Source organism: Rhineura floridana, chromosome 8, assembly GCF_030035675.1.
Source record: "Rhineura floridana isolate rRhiFlo1 chromosome 8, rRhiFlo1.hap2, whole genome shotgun sequence".
NCBI lineage: Eukaryota > Metazoa > Chordata > Lepidosauria > Squamata > Rhineuridae > Rhineura > Rhineura floridana.
The window spans coordinates 57,084,993-57,105,612 of NC_084487.1; the positions used below are offsets into that span (position 1 = coordinate 57,084,993).

At 40.4% G+C, this 20,620-nt stretch overlaps 1 protein-coding gene across 2 annotated transcripts in view; it reads right to left on the reverse strand.

The window, feature by feature from the left end:
* Positions 1-20,301, reverse strand: part of CRADD (CASP2 and RIPK1 domain containing adaptor with death domain) — a 65,670-nt gene extending 45,369 nt beyond the window's left edge. For both annotated transcript variants that reach the window (XM_061639569.1, XM_061639568.1), the window contains exons 1-2: positions 20,182-20,301; positions 16,246-16,544 (exon numbers count right to left, since the gene is read on the reverse strand). In XM_061639569.1, coding sequence (XP_061495553.1) covers positions 16,246-16,543 — 298 coding nt within the window. In that variant the 5' untranslated portion in view covers position 16,544; positions 20,182-20,301. The remainder of the gene's footprint in view (positions 1-16,245; positions 16,545-20,181) is intronic.
* Between the last annotated feature and the right edge of the window lie 319 nt (positions 20,302-20,620).

A 20,620-nucleotide genomic window follows, 5' to 3' on the forward strand; every position in this document is an offset into this window, starting at 1 on the left:
ATGCTGCTGGCTGTCTAAACTAAAAAGTAAGTATCAATACAGCTGCTTGTTCCACAATTGTAAACATACGCTCTTCCGATAGCCTGTGACATCTAAGAATCACCTCCAAACTAGGAAGTGTTAGCATCCTTCTGGAGCAAGGATGAGGAAACTCTGGCACTCTAGATGCTGCTACATTACAACTCCCATCATCCCTGACCAACGGCTACGCTGGCTGAAGCTGATAGGAATTGAAATCCAACAATATCTGGAGGACCACAGGTTATATCCTAGTTAAGGAATCCTCCAGGAACACAGCTCCTTTTAAGGAAGGCTTTTTAAAAGATGAAACTGATCAGCTTTGCTTTGATATAGATGTGCATTTGCTTTGCATTAAAGAGATCTCTTTATTTCTCCCAGGGCTGGGGATGGAAGGATCCAGTACGATTCAGAGGGGGAGAGGGAGGGTGGGTGCTGGGTAGGCACCCTTTAAAGCACCTGTTGAAACTGAACCAAACATCTATTTTTTTTTTTTTTCAATAATTTTTATTCAGATTTTCATAAAACATACAAGACAAAATCATAAAACATTCAAAGACAAAAAACAAAATCAAAAATAGTTAAACAAAAAGAAAAAAAGAAAAAAAAAAACAAAAATAAAAAATAAAGAGTAAAATATTGACTTCCCATTTGTCAAAGATCAAATCAGTTATAAGTCTATAATATATAACAATCCTGTCTCTTAAGTCATATTATAAAATCACTTTCCTCCAGTAGTTATCTTACTTAATCATCAAATCTCATAAACATTACTTTATTCTTTCCACAAAAAGTCAAAGAGAGGTTTCAATTCTTTAAGAAATATATCTATCAATTTTTTTTTTCCAGATAAGCATATCGATTAATCCATCTCATTACTAATTATGATAATCTTATTGTCATAACCATAGTCAAAATAAACATTTCAATTAATCCATCACATCAGAATCTGTTAGGAAACTGAACCAAACATCTATGAGCGGGTGTAGGAACCTATCCCTATTTTTTCCATGTCATTCCTACCTCTAGTAGGAAAGTTTATGTTAAAGAAGTAATGTCCAGGAACATACCTACTTTGTTAACTGAGATATAACTCTATTTAGTCAGTCAGTCACCTAACACAGGGTAGTGTCTAGGCGTCATACACAATTGTTAAAAATGACCACCAAAATCAATACATAAAACCTAAAAACTAGCTTCTACAGAAAACAAAAGCAACAACATCATCTTATCAGCAAAACTACCATAAAGTCTTGACACAGCTGGATCATATTCCATCAAGCACGTGGAAAAAAAGGAAACTCTTAACCTGGTGGCTTAAAAAAAAAGTCAGTGTCAGAACCAAGCAGGCCTCGCTGGAAAGGGCATTCCACAGGCAGGGGGCCACAAATAAAAAGGCTCTCTCTCTTCACAACATTCTCCAAGTGTCTCTTGGGGAGGTGGGATCTGGAGTAGGGTCCGAGAGGATGATATTAGAGTCTGGATAGATTCATGCTGGAAGAGGTATCTCGCAAGATATTGGGGTCCTGAGCTGTATAATTCTTTATAAGTGAAAACCCACACTTTGAATTTGGCCCGGAAATGTGCAGATGTGCCAAGATTGGTGTTATATGGTCAGACTATTTCCTTCTCCATGGCATTCTGCACCAGTTGCAATTTCCAGACTGTCTTCAAAGGCAGCCCCACATATAGCACACTACAATAATCTAGTCTACAGTATAGGTTACCAGAACTAAAGTGAAGTTATCCCTGTCCAGATAGGGTTGTAACTGGATCATAAGCTGGCAGAAGGCACTCTGTGCCACTGAGGCCACCTGTGCCTTGAGTGACAGTAATGGATTCACAAGACCCCAAGAGTAGACCCATAAAAATCCATGAATTTGATTATGACAACTTATCAGATACTACCCTACATGTTTTGGATGCAAAAGGACCCAGGTTTGATCTCTAACATAAATAAAAAAGATTAAGGCAGTATGTGATGAGAAATACTTCTGCCTTAGACCCCAGAGAACCACTATCAGTCAGAGAAGATAAGACTGGGCTAGGCAAACTAACTGCCTGACTCAGTGTAAGGCAGTTTCATATGCTTATATGTACGTACTAAGTCTAAATGCTTACTTTTTTGGCTACTACTAGGTCATTTGCAGTATTTATTCAATAAAAAGAGATGAATCAGCTGACATAACACTGCACAAATGTAATTTCATAGTTGCTAAACTTCAAATTCTTATTTTGATATGTTTAATTTAATAGGAATTGCATTTACTTCCCCAAAAAAAGAATGCATAAATGGAACTTCTGAAAATTATTACTTTTGTTTGCATGAAAATATTTAAATAAGGTGAACTGATTGAAGGAATATTTGCATTTATAGTGCAATTATAGTGAATCTTACAAGACTTACCTAGTTCTCACATACCACAAAGGTGGCAGCAAATCTGTGTCTGGACATTACCACTGCAAACTTCAACAAGGGATTCACAGGACTGAATGCTCCTCTATTAATAAAAAAATACCCCTCCCCACAAAACGTTTGTTATATCAGGGAGAAGGATAGGTTAGTACCTTTCACACAAATGTCTAGTTGCCTATATACAGGGATTTTCTGAATGGAGGACCATTCACTGTGCAAGGAGCCTCCATCAGAAGTCTGAAGCTGTACAGCCCAGAGTTCTTCCTAGCATTAGTCCTTTGTTCACATAGGGTTTAGAGGTAGAACACAGAAAGGAGAAAAGGAAAAGATTAATTTAGAAAACCTTCCATAGAAAAACTAATTCTCTTCCACAGCACACATTTTCCACTTTATAGAAACACACATCATGTAACAGCTTGCTGTTCCTGCCAACAGCTATAGCTTTTATTAAGAATCATAAATATTATGCAGAGGCTTTAAACTGTTATATTTCTTTGTCAAGATTGCCTACACTGGAAATAAATATTCTCTTAGGAAGTAATCCTGCTGTGTGGTTGATCCGCACTTGGCATATATATTTCACAAGGTAAATGCACCCAAAAAGTCAGAAACAGGACTTTTGGGGTAATAAGCCGGATACAAGTATCTACTATATATTTTGGAAAGTTGTTTACCTGTTCACTATATATTTGGACACCTCTTAAGATACCATAACCACATTTTGCACAATGGTTCAGTATCAGGTTTTTTGTCTGTGTTTAGATACAACTGGATGCCATTTTGAATGAAGATGGCAGACAGAACCTTTCAAAATTACACTGAATTTAACCACTGATTTCAAAACTACACTGTTTTTTTTTATTTCTTAGAATTCCCAAGCAATACCAGGTATGAGGCTGCTAGTTCCAAATAAATAAATAAATCCTCCATAACAAGGTTAGCACTTTCCCATTATATGTGTATATAACATGTAACTAGGACTGGATCAGCAATAAGGCAAGTATAGTACTCGAAAAATAAAAACAGGGTGGGAAGAAAAGAGGGTTGCAACATCTGAAAAGTCATTAGAACGAAATCTGAGAATCTCTGGTGTAGATCATATAATCAGATTCTATGCAAGATATAGAATCAGAACTTCTCTTTCCTTTTCAAAGTTTTGGGATAGAATAATGTTCTGTATACAGCATTTTTCTCTTACTGTAAACACCACACAGCAGCCTGCTTCAACTTTTTCCAGGAATATAATTAAAATAGAACACACTGTGTACACCCATTCATCAGACTGTTCAGAACCTCAGCATGAAGCTGTTACACCCAATGGAGTCAGACCCTTAATTAAATGCAAGAATATATCAAGAAATGGAGACAGCCAAATCCTATATTCTTATAGATGGCTTTGAAGGGGACTATTATTTATTTATTTATTATTTGCTTTATATCCTGCCCTTCCTCCCAGCAGGAGCCCAGGAGGGCAAAGATGAGTAGATGGGGACTAGACGAGTAGTTGCTAATAATAACAACAAACATAATAGATAATCTCCAATTTCAGAGAGAGATCTCTGAATATGAGTTGCTGGGGAACAACTGAGGTTTTACAGGTAGGCTTCCCATAGGCATCTGGCTGAACAGTCTTGAAAGCAGGATGGTGGACCAGATCTTTGGTCTAACCCAGCAGGGCTTTCATAGAACTTCAGCATATGTACCTTGCAGCTGCTTTGGTTTGCTGCAACACTTTCATTTCACATCACTTCAACCTCTTTTTATTCATGGCATCTACCACAGCATTGTCTAGTAAAGGCAATGTTCTCTTTCTTCCCCAAATGGTTGACTTTTGTCTTTCCATTCTATGCCAATGAATGTGCAGTTCTACAGAAGAGCACACTGTATATCCCCCCCCTCCAAAAAAAATATGACTGGCCCAGCAAAGTGATTTGGGAGGCCACAGATTCTTTTAGTCAGCTGTGAATCCACAGCTCTATTTTATTCAGTTTTCACACATAATCCAACCAACACTAGGCTGCTGAGCCTTCAGCTTTGAATTCCTGGCCAAGGGGCAATGATGAGTGTACTTTCATAAGCTTATAGGAATTGATCTGGTTCAGAATTAAGATACTTTTTAGTTGGTTTTCTTAAAATAAAGGATGCTGGCAACTCTACCAGTACTTAAATTACAAGGTTATCATTCCACATAGTTGAAGGTCATCCAATCTTTTTTGTTACTGACTGAAGCTAACAAACAGATTGCACGCTGAAGTCCAGGTGGTACTATTACCTAAAGAGCATGGGGAGGTCATCCATGTCAAACAAATAATCAAAAAGGTACATTAACAGGAATGATGTATTCAGAACACAGATTCATTGGATTTGGACAAGAAGTTTCAGATATGTGAAAGCAATTTAAAAAGGTAATTTACAAAATTACAGTATGAATTTTATAAACAAATTTAAGCAAAAACTATTTTATATTTGGAATTAAGCCATCTACCTAACTTTCTAGGATTACTTCCAGCCTGACCCTTTGCCACTGTGTAGCTGAAAGAGATTCAGAGATAGAAAATGAAGAGTAGAGATGTGAAGGCCCCGGGGGGGGGATGGAAAAAAACAAGAAAAACAACTGTTTCCCCCCATTCCTCCCTCTTTTCCAGTTGTATTGGAAAAACAAAATAAAAAAAAGGCTTCAGGAAAAAACCAGGACCCCCCCCAAAATTTTTTTTCCAGGTCTTTACGTCTCCAGAAAAGAGAAGCTGAGGTCAGCCTGACTTCTCTTGTCCTTTACAAACAGCCAACTCCCACTTGTTATTCAGAAGTAGGGGGTGGAGTTTTGGATGTTAAGAAGGTGCAATGAATATACTATTTGTGTCTTATAGACAGAGAATTGAGATGGGTATATCTGATCAGCAAAATAACATGCTTTAATTTCAAGGGTATGTTTAACTTGCTTCAATGAATCTATAGTGTTAGTACTTAAGCTCTTATTAATTTGCCTTTTTTAAAAAAAACACACAACGCAATAGCAACAACACTGGATCTATGGTAGTAAGCCCTACTGTCTCCAACTAATTTCATTTCTACATAACCTCACAACTCATCTCTATAAACAACAAAAGTAGCCAATCAATAATAAACATGATCCAGACATCCCAAGATATAACATTAACCACCCAGTTAATTTTAAAACTTTATGCTGTGTAAATGAAAAGAAGAGAGCCAGTGTGGTATAGTGGTTAAGGTGTTGGACTATGACCTGGGAGACCAGGGTTCAAATCCCCACACAGCCATGAAGCTCACTGGGTGACCCTGGGCCAGTCACTGCCTCTCAGTCTCAGAGGAAGGCAATGGTAAACCCCCTCTGAATACCGCTTGCCATGAAAACTCTATCCATAGGGTCACCATAAGTTGGAATCAACCTGAAGGCAGTTCATTTCCTTTCCAATTATATTTGCCAAGAGTTTAGGAAAAATGGTGTGGCTAACTAAACCACATTATAGATTGCTTTATCAAAACAAACACACAAACAAACCACCAATGCTGAGAGTCTATTCATGGCGGACTGGGCCTGCAGTGCCTGCCCGTGAAGCCCACATACCTCGTCTTGTGTCATGTCACATGAACAATGCGAATGTGAAGTGCACATGCATGCCATCAACCAAGATGGTGGTGGAGGCATCAGTCCCTTAGTGAAGCCCCTGCCACCATCTTAGTTGATGGCAGGCACGTACACGCAGTGCGCACAGCAATCTCAGGGACGAGAGAGGTAAGTAGGGTGTGTGTGGGGGCTTACTAAAGTCCACGCTGTCTGTATGGAGGATGCATGGCAGCTCCCTCTGCACAGATCATGGAATGGGGGTGCTATTCTCCCATCCTAGGGAGGGGCCCTTCAGGGGCCACTTTGGGCTGCAGGAGCCCTCGGCCACGGCCCAACCTGGCCACCCTCTGTCACCAGCAAAAAAAAACATTTTTGATGGCTTTGTAACATATATAGTCCAGAACAGATTAAACCACAAGCAGCAAAATGGTTTTTTATTGTCCAATCAGATAAAATAGGCAACAAAAACTTGCTATGTTTAATAATATCATTTTTCCCAAATTGGAAAAACATTTTCTACACTAAAATTGCTTACCTAATATCATTTCCTCTTGCTTTTAAATGGAACTAAAATTGTTGTTTAAATTTACAGAACAAGACTACCTTTCACAATAAAAAAAAATATTTTACACCATATACAGTGCCAAGAGATCTTAAGTAACAATATTAGGGCAGGGATAGCATAGAGGTCCAGCGACAGGAAGGGGACAAGTTCCTGAGGGCACAGACAGGGCATAACATTTTATTTCATTTATTATACAGTCACATTCCGCAATGTTAAATTGAAAATACCTCCCATGCCATTCTGACGCTTCCCATAAGCTCATTTCAAAACAAAACCTTACAAAAAGTATAGTACTGAACTCAGAAACGCTTGCTTAACAACCCTCTCAATTTTCATGGCGATACACAAAACAGTCAGAGAGAATCAAGAGTTCAAAGTCTAAAAAGAGGAAAAAACCTCAGAGCCCTTTTGGATTTTTTTCTGAGAGTTCTCATAATCTGTTGAAATTCATTAAAAATCAGCCATGTTCACAGAGGACCTGTAATCCTAATACTGACCTTGCCCCATACTCTGACCTTCATCTTCTCCAGTTTAAAAGTTAAAAAAGCACCTGACTGATTTTTAATTAATTTAATAAATTTTACATTGAACTGAATGATAATGTCAGGCATGCTCCGTAAGAGCCAACTGTCAGTGTTCTAAAAGCCAGACTCACAGCTGCTGGGCTTGCCTAATCAGGGGGCCACACCCACACCAGACTTTGATTTCACTTGAGACAGTCATGGCTTCCCTCAGAGTATCCTGGGAAGTGTAGTTTGTGAAGGGTGCTGAGAGGAGACTGCTATTCTCCTGACAGAGAAGGTCCAGTGGCCAGAGTGGTTTAACAGTCAGCCACTCTGATTGAAGCTCTGTGAGGGGAACAGGGCATCTCCTAGCAACTCTCAGCACCTTTCACTAACTACACTTCCCAGGATTCTTTGGGAGAAGCCATGACTGTCTACTAAAATGAAATAAAGGCCTGGTGTGGATGTAGCCAGGGACAACTTTGGTTTAAATTTGGGTGGGAGGCTACATGTGCCTGCTGTAGAATAAAAAGGTGGGGGAAACGCTGAAAAGCAATGATACTGTTCACAGTATTTTCCTTTTGGAAAGGAAAGGGGCTTCCCCTCTGCCCAGTGCCCACCCATCCAATCTCCTCCCTGCCCCTCCCCAGAGCTTGGAAAAGTTACTTTTTTGAACTACAACTCCCATCAGCCCAATCCAGTGGCCATGCTGGCTGGGGCTGATGGGAGTTGTAGTTCAAAAAAAGTAACTTTTCCAAGCTCTGCCCCTCCCCCAGGTCAGTGTTGGACTACAACCTGGGAGACCAGGGTTCGAATCCCCATACAGCCATGAAGGTCACTGGGTGACCTTGGGCCACTCACTGTCTCTCAGCCTCAGAGGAAGGCAATGGTAAAACCACCTCTAAATACCATTTACCATGAAAACCCTATTCATAGGGTCCACATAAGTCAGGATTGACTTGAAGGCAGTCCATTTCCATTTTCAAACATGATTGCACAGAAATAAATCCCATTGAACTCAAAAAGTATGCAAACAATCAAACCCTTCTCCTCCCTCCTATTCCCTCCCTCTTGCCTCTTGCAAAGTAAATCAGACATATTTAAAGTGACCATCTGAAATATATCAACTGTCTTAATAATGTTGCTTCCTCCCTGCTAAAACAAGATCAGCACAGCATATGTCTTGTTTCTATTATTTGGGCTGATTGCAAGTGTTGCCACCACTCACCATATGCTCAGAGGCACATGTTACCAAATTCTTCCAAGCTACAGAGGAAGTGGATTGGACTGTGAAAGACCAACCCAAATTGTGTTTGCATTCTGACAAATTTGTAGGGCAGTCCAATATCTCAGAGAGGAGGTCAGGTCTCCTGCTCCCCTGGTGCATTCACTATAGCTGCCCAATTTTCCTGCTTTTTAAAGTTTGATAGAAATATCTGTGGGCTATAGGTACATTCTTAAACCGCAAGGTTTTTTGTCTATTAGTGAATTTATTATTTGATTTATATCCCACCCTTCCTCCCAGCAGGAGCCTGTGTAACAGTCAAAAAGAAATGAAACATTTTAAAGCTTGGAATCTTGTTCCCACAAACCTTTTGAAAAGGTTCATTTCCATATTAGTGGAGTTGGATAACCTTTTTAATACATCTTGATTAAAATTTGGTAGGGGTTACCAGAGGCCAGATTAAACTGTTTTGGCAGCAAGTTTCTACCGGAGGCTGCCAATCAGCTAACCCTGGGGTAGGACAGGGATTATACAAATCATTACTGCGGATGCAAAGTAGTTACTGAGTAACATATTTAACCACCTTTCCATCCACAAACATAGGGTACTCTAAGTAGTTAAAAAAGAAAAAGAATATAATACAAACTAGGTTTTTCCTGTTCTTCAAAAAACTGCATAGAGTCAGTGCAGATGTAACACGGGCATGGGCATTCATTGTGGCAATTGAGATCAGGAAGTTGCTGTGCGATTACACTCTTCTTTGCCCTAGCCATTTCACATCCATCCCCAACTCTTTGCCAGATCTAATGACTAATCAACATCAACACAAACCAGAGAGCACTCCAAATCCAACTTGAAGACTCTAAGTCATATATTACAACTACTTAAAGATGCATCAAGACAGACTGTTGAGAGGAAAGGAATAGCTCTAAGTGAAGCAATCAGTTTAAAAAATTAATCAAATAAATGTTCCCATAAACATGACTTGAAAGTAAGGGGAGGTGGAAACCACTGTAGCCTCAGGGACTGTGTAACTGAAACTTGTTAGGATTGTGTCATCCCTTTTCATAAATCCACTCCTAAAAAGTGGAGTATTAGCATCTTTGCTAGAAAACTGGCAACAGAGCAGGCCCAGGACATTCTGCTGTCTCAGGCAAAAGATATGATGACCTCTCCCATTCCCACAAAACAAGACAACTGGGCTGGCACTGGCTTCAACACTGGAGACAGGCAAGTTTAGGGGGAGTAGGGCAGGTTGTGCTGCACTACTTCACTCAGTTCCCCAATAGAGGGGAATGTCCAGGGAGCTGCCACTTCAGTGGGAGGGATGGGAAGCAGAGCTCATGCCATCACTTCTGCTGAAAGATGAGCTCCATCAGGCCTCCTCCCACCTGAATGTTACCTGGTAGCAGCAATCCTATCTCAGGCTGTCTCAGTAGGAGAGATGAGAAGCAGGGCTCATTCCATCAGTTCTGCTAAAAAACAAGACAATTTCTATCCATGAATTATTTCTATGCCAGCTGGACATTATAAGAATTACTATTTAAGAGTTCGCTTTTTTCCTCTTCCCTCCTTACTCCTCCCCCACCCCCACCTTTTTTAAGATTGTAAGCCTGCAGGCAGGGACTGTCTTGCTTTAATTGCTTGTATTAAACCACTCTGGGAGCCTTTTGGTCTGAAAAATAGGGTACAAATACTCTCAATAAATAAATAAATACCATCATCTGCCACCTGAGGAGGTTGCCTTACTCTGCCTAATGATAAGATTCAGCCATGAACCTCATGTTATGCAGTGGTATACAAATGCCATAAATAAAAGGGTCTATGATGGCATGACCAAAAGATGAACTAATTCAGCCAGCATAAATACTGTTGCAAGACAACCATGACAATATAAACCCCTCACCAATTCATTACCCCTGGCCACTGTGGAGGCAAGGGTAACTTAGCTGCCTCTCTTTGGAACTTTCTAATTACATATGACCAGTGTTTTTTTGGTAAAAAATGAGGTGCCAGTACTCCTATCTGGATAAAGGTGCAGTGGGTGTCAGCGCAAAATGGTTCCCATGGGCAGCAACGAAAGAGATGCTGGTACTCTGTACCAGAGCTTGGAAAAGTTACTTTTTTGAACTACAACTCCCATCAGCCCTAGGCAACATGGCCACTGGATTAGGCTGATGGGAGCTGTAGTTCAAAAAAGTAACTTTTTCCAAGCTCTGCTCTGTACTGGTGAGTACTGTTACCAAAAAAACCTGCATGTGATGTAATCAAAGCCCTTTTCTAAATTACACAAATACTTGGCAAGACACTAAATTAGCTCATTGCAGAACCAAAACCTTGATTTGAACAGTATGTAGTTGAAAACTTTTCAAATAAAGATTTTGTTCAATATTTTTAAGGTAAGGATGGGGCTGCTCTGGCCTTCCAGATGTTGTTGGGCTAGAACTCCCATCATCTCCACCATTCATCATGCTGGCTGGGGCTGTTTGAGTCCAACCTCTGGAGGGCCACAGGTCTCTCATCCTTGCTTTAGTTTAGAGAACTATCATCAGCTGGGACAGGGATTGCAAGAGCTTTACCATTTGTAACGTTAAAACTGCTACAGTGGCTAAAAGGTAGAATGCTACAAAAACTGAAGGCATTCCTGAACTCTTCTCAAACTTCATTATTCTCCTTAAACAACATAAAAAATATCCTCAAGTATAATATGCCCTCTCTTCCCCTTCATGATTGAGATCATAATAAAAATGAATATCCAATCTAGAGATGTGGCCTGGAAAAAACCCGGGAAAATTCAGAAAAAAACCGTTTTTTCCAAAGCCTTTTTTTTTTCTGAAAAATTGGAAAAAACTGAAAAAAAGAAGAAAAATGGATTATGGGATGTTTTATTTTAGCATGATGAGTAAAATGTTTCACTGAATCTTGGTCCCCCCTTTTTCTCAGTTCTTTTTATGGGTATGGGTACTTTATGTCTGCTTGACACAGTGGAGGACTAGCGGAGACATAATTTTCTTTGTTATTAATGTTGGTTTCTTCTGTTTTTTTAAAAAATGTTTTTTGCTTGCTCCTCATAAACTGGCAAAATGAAAGAGGTTCCTTACAGTTCAGGACCTTATAGCTCCATTTGTTACCAAAAAAACAAAAAAAAATAAAAAGTAAATTCAATTTGTAATAATTGTTTGGATAAAATGTACTTTTAATATACCAAATATGATAATTTTATGTCAAACCAACTTGTACATAATTATATGTTATGTTTCTGAAGTAACAAGGTGACTTTCAATATGTAAAAAGTGCTAATATTGCATTTTTTCCATTTTTCTGAAAAAACCCGGAAAAAAAGTTTTTTTCCATGGCTTCAGAATTTCCAGAAATTTTACATCTCTAACCCAAACTCTTCAATCCATAGCAGTGGTGCTAGGATGACAGTTTAGAGGTCCATCAGATCACTTCCCCCATGATAACATAAAAGGTAGTTAGGAGACCCCTGAGAATCTAGGCCTAGGGGCACTTCAAGGATATGCATGTGTGTGTAATGTGTGTGCACACATGTAATAACAGATGAGCAACTGTCTGAAAATTACCAGTTACATAAGCAAAACTTAAGAACCCTTTGTTCGTTTCTCATTCTTCCTGCACAAAAAGGTTTCCCACTCCTTTAGTAAAAGGTTTAGTAAATTAATACATCAGAAGCAGCTGGATTTACTCATACAACATATCTGAACCCACACATTCCAAGTTTAGCAACACACTACTATACAGACTCTTCTGTATAGTAGCAGAGATGATACAATATTACCCAACTGTCCCTTTCAATACTCTATTTACTGAATGAGTATTAGTCATCTCTCAAGAGAGAAAGTTTATCATGGTTATTCTTTATACAGATGCTTTTTAGTTTGCAGTACTTTTAATCTGTAAGCAAGAAGAGAGAATAATTCAACTGTAAACTCAGTTCCTCTGTAGTCTGGTACAGTAGTCACAATGTTAAAATAGAACCTGAAAGACCAGGGTTCAAATCCCCACTCAGTCATGAATCTCACTGGGTGACCTTGGCCTCTCAGCCTAACTTCTCACACAGGGCATAATAAATAATCTAGAATGACAAGTGAACATGAGTCTGTCTTCAATCCCCTTTTTAGCCACATTTATGTAGACCAGGGGTAGCCAAAGTAGTGGCCTACAGTTGTTGTTGGACGTCAGCTCCTATTAGCCCCAGCCAGCATAACCAGTGGTTAAGGCTGATGGGAGGTAGAGTCTAAAAACATCTAGAGGGCACCATGTCAGCTACCTCTGGTCCAGAGGGTATACATATCCTTCCCTAGTTGGGTATTTTTGAACAGGCTTTTGGCTGGCTACCTTCAAAGGCAACCACTGCACTTCTAATACCTCTGGGCTCACTTACATTACTGGATAACCGTGGCTGCCACTTCTTCAAACCTTTAGCCCACAGCTCTTGCAATATAAGGAAGTCGCAATGGCTAGACTGAAGAGAAAGTTATTTCCTATGTCCAGAGCTGCTTAACTGGGGTGGCAATTGCTTAAGGAGCACCCAAGTTATCAATTCACCACACACAATTTCCTGTAAAGGTAGGAATGAACCATTTAAACAGAGAATGGATAGTCAGCACACACACATACCAGCCTGGCCATCTACTTTGAAGCAAGCTGAATACCAAGAACCGTAGATTTTGGATCACATTTTGCAGTTCCTACCCCAGCATGGCACAAAATCACTTGGATGACTACAGCCTAGTTCTCACAGAGGTGATAAGCACAGGTGCAGGTTCACAGTGCTGCATATTTATTTTTATGAGTTATATCCCATCTTTTGACTATAAAATGCTCACAGTGGCTCATAAAAAATAAGACAGAAAAATGATCAATACTACAACACAATACAATATCCAGTTAAGATTTTAAAAATTAGAAGATGGCAGAGGTGGCAGAAAACAATACAGCAATGAAGAAAACAACCAGCTAACAAAGATTAAGCACATTCCTAAACAAAAAGCTCCAGAGGGGTGGCCATGGACTATGGTCCACAAACGTTTATACCATACCAAACCTGTTAGTCTTTGAGTGATGTCCAATGTGAAGTCATACTCGGAGCAGACCCACTGAAATAAATACATGTAAACAACGTCCATTTCGACAGGTCTAATATGAGTATTACTAAGGCCTTGTCTGTACTATACATTTAAAGCAGTATCATCACTACTTTAAACAGTCATAAGGGCAGCCTGCTGAATCAGACCAATGGCCCATCTAGTCCAGCATCCTTTTCTTATAATGGCCAACCAGATGCCTATGGCAACCCTGAAAGCAAGACCCAAGCGCAATAGCACTTTCCCCTCCTATGGTTTCCAGCAACTGGCATTCAGAAGCATAGCCTAATCCTCTTTTAAAAGCTGTCCAAGTTAGTGGCCATCACTGCCTCCTATGGGAGTGAATTTCATAGTTTAACTATGTGCTGCATGAAGAAGTACTTTATTTTGTCTGTCCTGAATCTTCCAGCATCTAGCTTCATTGGATGTCTATGAGTTCTAGTGCTATGAGGGAGCATTTTACCCATTTTCTCCAGATCATGCATCATTTTATACACTTCTATCATGCCGCCTCTTACTTGCCTTTTTTCTAAACTAAAAAGCCCCAAATGCTACAACTTTCTTCATAGGGGAGTTACTCCATCCCCTTGATCATTTTGGTTGTCTTTTTCTGAACCTTTTCCAACTCTACAATATTGTCTTTGAGTGAGGTGAGCAGAACCGTACAGTATTCCAAATGTGGTTGTACCACACATTTGTATAACAGCATTGTGATATTGCCAGTTTTATTTTCAATTCCTTTCCTAATAATCCCTAACACGGAATGTTTTTTTCACAGCTGCCACACACTCGGTTGGTGTCATGGCTTTCCCTAAAAATCCTGGGCCTGTAGCTTGTTAAGGGTGCTGAGAGTTGTGAGGAGACCCCCTTATTCACCTCACAGAGCTACAATTCCCATAGTTTCCTGGGAAAAGAGACTGATTGTTAAACCACTCTAGGAGCTGTCGCTCTGTGAGGGGAATGGGGTATCCTCACAACTCTCAGCAACACCCTTAAACTACAGTTCCCAGGATTCTTTGGAGGAAGCCGTGGCTGTTTAAAATGGTATGATACTGCTTTACATGGAAAACACAGATGGGACCTTAGCTGGATAGCATCCTTTGTTGCTTTTTCTAAACAAAAAAGGCAGAGAAATCCTTAACATGAGTGCTAGACAGACCTCCAAGTGCAGGAAGTTCAATATCCTGGGTGACTAATTTTTCTCAAAATGTTCCTCCTCAAAATAAATACCCCGCACATACAAAACTAGATGTCATGTTCACTAGGCTGCAGCGAATATTTGTTTAAGGAAGAACATTCAATCATACAAACTGCAAAGCACATTCTGAAGTGATACAGGCTAGACACAACTTTACCATTTCAGTGAGGACTAAGGTTACAGTCCTATACACACTTATCTGGGAGTAAGCCCTGTTGAACTCAGAAAGCAGAAAGAAGAGAGTAGGAATAAACGGACAGTTCTCCCAATGGAGGGCTGTAGAAAGTGGAGTCCCTCAAGGATCGGTATTGGGACCTGTACTTTTCAACTTGTTCATTAATGACCTAGAATTAGGAGTGAGCAGTGAAGTGGCCAAGTTTGCTGATGACACTAAATTGTTCAGGGTTGTTAAAACAAAAAGGGATTGCGAAGAGCTCCAAAAAGACCTCTCCAAATTGAGTGAATGGGCAGAAAAATGGCAAATGCAATTCAATATAAACAAGTGTAAAATTATGCATATTGGAGCAAAAAATCTGAATTTCACATATACGCTCATGGGGTCTGAACTGGCGGTGACCGACCAGGAGAGAGACCTCGGGGTTGTAGTGGACAGCACGATGAAAATGTCGACCCAGTGTGCGGCAGCTGTGAAAAAGGCAAATTCCATGCTAGCGATAATTAGGAAAGGTATTGAAAATAAAACAGCCGATATCATAATGCCGTTGTATAAATCTATGGTGCGGCCGCATTTGGAATACTGTGTACAGTTCTGGTCGCCTCATCTCAAAAAGGATATTATAGAGTTGGAAAAGGTTCAGAAGAGGGCAACCAGAATGATCAAGGGGATGGAGCGACTCCCTTACGAGGAAAGGTTGCAGCATTTGGGGCTTTTTAGTTTAGAGAAAAGGCGGGTCAGAGGAGACATGATAGAAGTGTATAAAATTATGCATGGCATTGAGAAAGTGGATGGAGAGAGGTTCTTCTCCCTCTCTCATAATACTAGAACTCGTGGACATTCAAAGAAGCTGAATGTTGGAAGATTCAGGACAGACAAAAGGAAGTACTTCTTTACTCAGCGCCTAGTTAAACTATGGAATTTGCTCCCACAAGATGCAGTAATGGCCACCAGCTTGGATGGCTTTAAAAGAAGATTAGACAAATTCATGGAGGACAGGGCTGTCAATGGCTACTAGCTGTGATGGCTGTGCTCTGCCACCCTAGTCAGAGGCAGCATGCTTCTGAAAACCAGTTGCCGGAAGCCTCAGGAGGGGGGAGTGTTCTTGCACTTGGGTCCTGCTTGCGGGCTTCCCCCGGGCACCTGGTTGGCCACTGTGAGAACAGGATGCTGGACTAGATGGGTCACTGGCCTGATCCAGAAGGCTCTTCTTATGTTCTTATGTTCTTAACTCAATAAGACTTACTTCTGACTGAACAAAATGAGGAGGGCCAGATGGAAAGATAGGGCAGAGCTCCAGCAGTCCTTGCATGATAAACTACAGCCATTGAAATGCCCTCTTCTACTCAACTATTAGAGGTGCAGGAGCCCTGTCCTCTCTTTCCAACTGTAGTCTGTGAACGCAGCTCTTGGATCAAAAGCAAGAATGAACCTAATAGATAAAATCTTACCGGGAGGTGCTACTAGCATAACTTCATTACGCTTTGCCTCCAGTTTGTCTCTCACCCATGGAAACTCCTGTAAGGATTCTAGAAAGGTCTCAAAAGCCTTGGGGCCTCTTGAAGGTAAGATATCAAGGAGCATCATTGTCTTCCTGTGGTTGGTGACTTGGGACCTTATTTCCTGCACGTGGCTTTCTGTTAAGATGCCTTCTTGGTAAAGATACTGAATGACAAGTCCCTCTACTAACAGTTCTGCACACAGCTCCAGGCGCAATGAGCGTAGAACTTGCTTGTCCCGAACATCCATCCTGAGGAAAAAGAAATAGAGAGAACCTAAAAACAACATATTGCAACTGGGCCAATGTCGCACCATGGCACCCACTAAGGCTCCATGTCCTTCCTATCTTTTTTTTAAAGAGCTTTGACTTTGGGAATGGGGGGGTTGGAGTTTATAGAAGGATTGCCTGCTTTTTCTGTCTGAGGTTTATTTGTTGGGAGCATGAAGGTGTTTTGATGTATGATTAAGGAAGATATTCTGAGCATTGCCAGTTTTTTGTCTGTTAAATTAATATATTGAATATATTGTGGGGCTCACCAGAGTTCCTTAGATTTCCAAATGTGCCCCAGGACCTATCTTATAATATCAAGCAAGGGCATTTTACTGTTAAAAGCATTATAAAACAAATTCAAAACAAAAAGCCACCTGCTTAATTTTAGCACTATAAACACATATTTGCTTTCTTCAAAGACAGAATTTATAATATAATTTGTTCTTTAGCTGGATTGGTTTCAGTTGATGAAGAGTACAAGGTCCCCGTGGGACTATGTCAGTATCAAGTTGAACTGATGGAAGCCAACTGGGAGAGGGTGGGGCTTTTGTTGACTTAAGTTATCAATGCATCTTATAGGAGGCGAGTAATCAGACATATTTGCATTTAGGACTGGGTCAGAACCTTCTAATCTCCCAACTCCAAATTGCCATCCTATCTTCATTTAAAAAAAAAGAAAATATTGTTTTGTGGGTAGCAACCAGTAGTGTAGTGGCCAATTCAGAAGTTCAGGATCCCTTCATGATAGTCATGCCATACCTCCTCACAGCCACACCCCCTTTTTCACTTTTCCTCATCTATCTTACTCTCCCTGTTGTCTCACGAGTCCACACTCCACTATAACAATGTCCCTAGGAACCAATCAGCATGAAAGGCTGTGTGTTAGTTACTGAGAAGAGTCTTCTCAGTGGTTGACTCATCCCCTTTCATTCTCATTGGCTCCAATCACAAGAGAATTAGGACTCTTCTCAGTGGCTAACACGCTCCATTTTCATGCTGATTGGCTCATACACAGGGACCTGGTTGGGACTCTGCTCCCAAAAAATTAACAGGTCTATGACCACCCCCATGACCCCAGACAACTATACCTCTGGTAGCAACTGAACAAATTCAGACACACTTAGATGCCATCACTTTTGCATCCTCTGTCAAACTGGCTTTTTAACACAGATATATCAAGACTGTTCCACGTGACCTTGGTTGGCAATCTATGTCTAGATACGTATTGGGGAATTGCATCATCCTTTTTTAACCTGGTGCCCTCCACATATTGTTGGACTACAACTTCCATGATCAACTAGGGCTGATGGGAATCCAACAGCATCAGGAGGGCCACAGATTAGACAAGGCTGCATTATATCATTTTGTTGCCTTTGATATTTTTGATTGAAATGAAGTGTCAGTGAAGCAACTATAAACCTGCCTGAGGCTTGCCACAACTCTCAAATAGCTCTTCCCCTTCACAGCAGAAAGGGATTAAAAGGGGTTTAATGATGGGTAACCATGTCTTGGACAGGGATTCCTGCCATTAATGGATTTCACTTGTCACTCAGCTTTGCAGCCCTGGAATGTGCTTAGAATTGTCCTGGTAACCAGGCACTGAACAGGCTATTGTTTCTATTGGATTTAGAATTATAACCATCACTGACAACTTTCACAAACCCAAAGTTAGACAAGCATAATATGTCTTAGATGCTGGGCTGCCTTAGAAATGTACATTTCAAAGTGCTAGGTTTGAAAGCTTCTCTGGAATACAAACAGAAGCTTAGGAGTGGAATACAAACGGAAGCTTGACTGGGGCCTGGAATGCTTTTGTACAGCTTAGACTGATGTGCCAGAATATAGTCATTATCCTATCACAGGGGCAGGGAAACTGGGGCCCTCCAGATGCTGCCAGACAACAACTCCCATTATCACTATCTATTGGCTATATTGCCCAGGGCTGATGGGAGCTGGAGCTCAATAACATTTAGAAGGCCACAAGTTCCCCACTTCTACCCTATCACATCAATATTGGATTATTACAACACAGGAATGCCTTTGAGAAGTGCTCAGAAACTTCAGAGGTGCAAATTGTGACAGCAAGTATTTTGGCTCAGGTGGATTTTTTTTTTTTTAGGGTCATACAACACTGCTGTACTAGCTTCACTAGCTCCAGGCTTGCTTCAGAGCACTATTCAAAACACTGATTATCACCTTTATAATGCTAATGGTTTGGGACTAGGATACTTGAAGGATTATGGGTGGTATTCAAAGCTAGTCCTACTCAGAGTAGACTCATTGAATTTAATGGACATTACCAACTCTGAATACGACTAGCATTGAAAACAATCCTGTCTCTCCCCACACAATTCTATTCACCCAAATAAAGTCTTTGGAAAAGCCCTACTCAGTATGCTATCACCAGCAGAGACTTGGTTGGTTGGGTACACAGGACAGGGGCTTTTCCACAGTGGCACCCAAACTTTGGGACACTCTGCTCTGGGAGGCCTGTCCAGTCTGTCAGTGATGGTGCTTTGACACATCATAGAAACTATCCTAATTTGACATGCTTTTGATCAAGAGAGCTGATTTTAATCCCTGCTGTCCCTGTCCCTTACTGTTATGCCGTTTTTGTATCAGTACATATTTTTGTGTGCTGTTTTCTGTTGTATAAACTGATGTTAGCAGCCTTGGAGGTCCAGTCTGAGACAGAAGAGATCAGGATAAAAGCTTTTGAATAAATAATTCCCAGGTCAGCTTTCAAAGAAAAATTAAAACCAATCAATATATAAAACAATACGAAAACACTACCAAAAGAGTGATTCAGGGAGGCACTGCAGCTGCATTGTTGTATCGTTTACCTCTGTTGTGTTCATTGTGTTAGTTACCTGTGATGGATAGCACTGCTTTACCTGTACAGAGCATATTGAAAATAAAAAACCTTGTTTTTTTAAAGAGCAAATAGTATAAAAGGCCTAGGAAAACCTAAAGGAGTTCCTTCCTCTGTTTATATCCTACATTTCTTCCATAACTGTTAAGGCAGCATATACGGGGTTCCCCAATAGTCACCCACTTAGGAACTGACAAAATTTAGATGTCCTTAACTTCAGCAAAGAACATTCACACCATGCCCTGAGGCCTAATCGAAAAAGAAAGATTGTTTTCTCTTAGATACCTGCCAGACTTTAGCAGAATAATTGTAGTAAAGCTCTTTGAGTCTGCAATCCTTAATATACATATTTACACCCCACTGAACTCAATGGGAGCAGGCCATTATAGACTGCTCTTTGAATCTATTATTTAAGCTCGTTCCGAGGTTTCAGAATTCACCATGTTACAAATAGGTAACACCGCAGCTATAGAACTGCAACAAAAATGTAGATTTAAAAATAAAGACCTATGCACAGTGGGAAGCCATACTTGTATTTCTAAAATTGGGTTTAAATGAATATCCCCCCCCCAGCTGCGAAGAAATACCAAGAAGAGCGTACAAGAATAAAAACTGCAGAAGAACGAAACGGGACAGAAGCACGCAAAAGGAAGCTTTTCAGAACAGCATGGACTGCTCCGAGAGAAATTTCATAGTCAGACTATCTCAGAGGAACTAAGGAATGTTTTCTGTGAAAGTACTTACAAAACTAAGCGCAGGGGTCATTTATTAAACTGTTTCCCAGCTTGCTCTCTAAGAACTATCTCCAAACAGGAAATGCTGCCCGCCCATATTCCCACAATCGAAACGGAGGATACCTCTATCGTTTGAAGACGGAAGTTCCGGGTTACTTTTGACGCCATTTCCCTCCTCGCCTGAAAACAATGACTAAAGCTCCAATCCATGTCTACTCAGAAGGAAGCTCCATCGGATTCAATGGGACTTACTCCCAGGTAAGTGTGTATGGATTGCAGCCTAAATCCAGGACTTCAGCGTAACTGTGACTGGGCAGCAGCGTGTTTTTTCTCATCCCATCCCTCCAAAAGTTGGAAGACAGTTGACTCTCTTTCAAACTCGGTCTTTATTTCGTGTGAAAAATGTTATTTCATTAAAAAAAACAAACGCAAACCAAGAAAACGTTTGC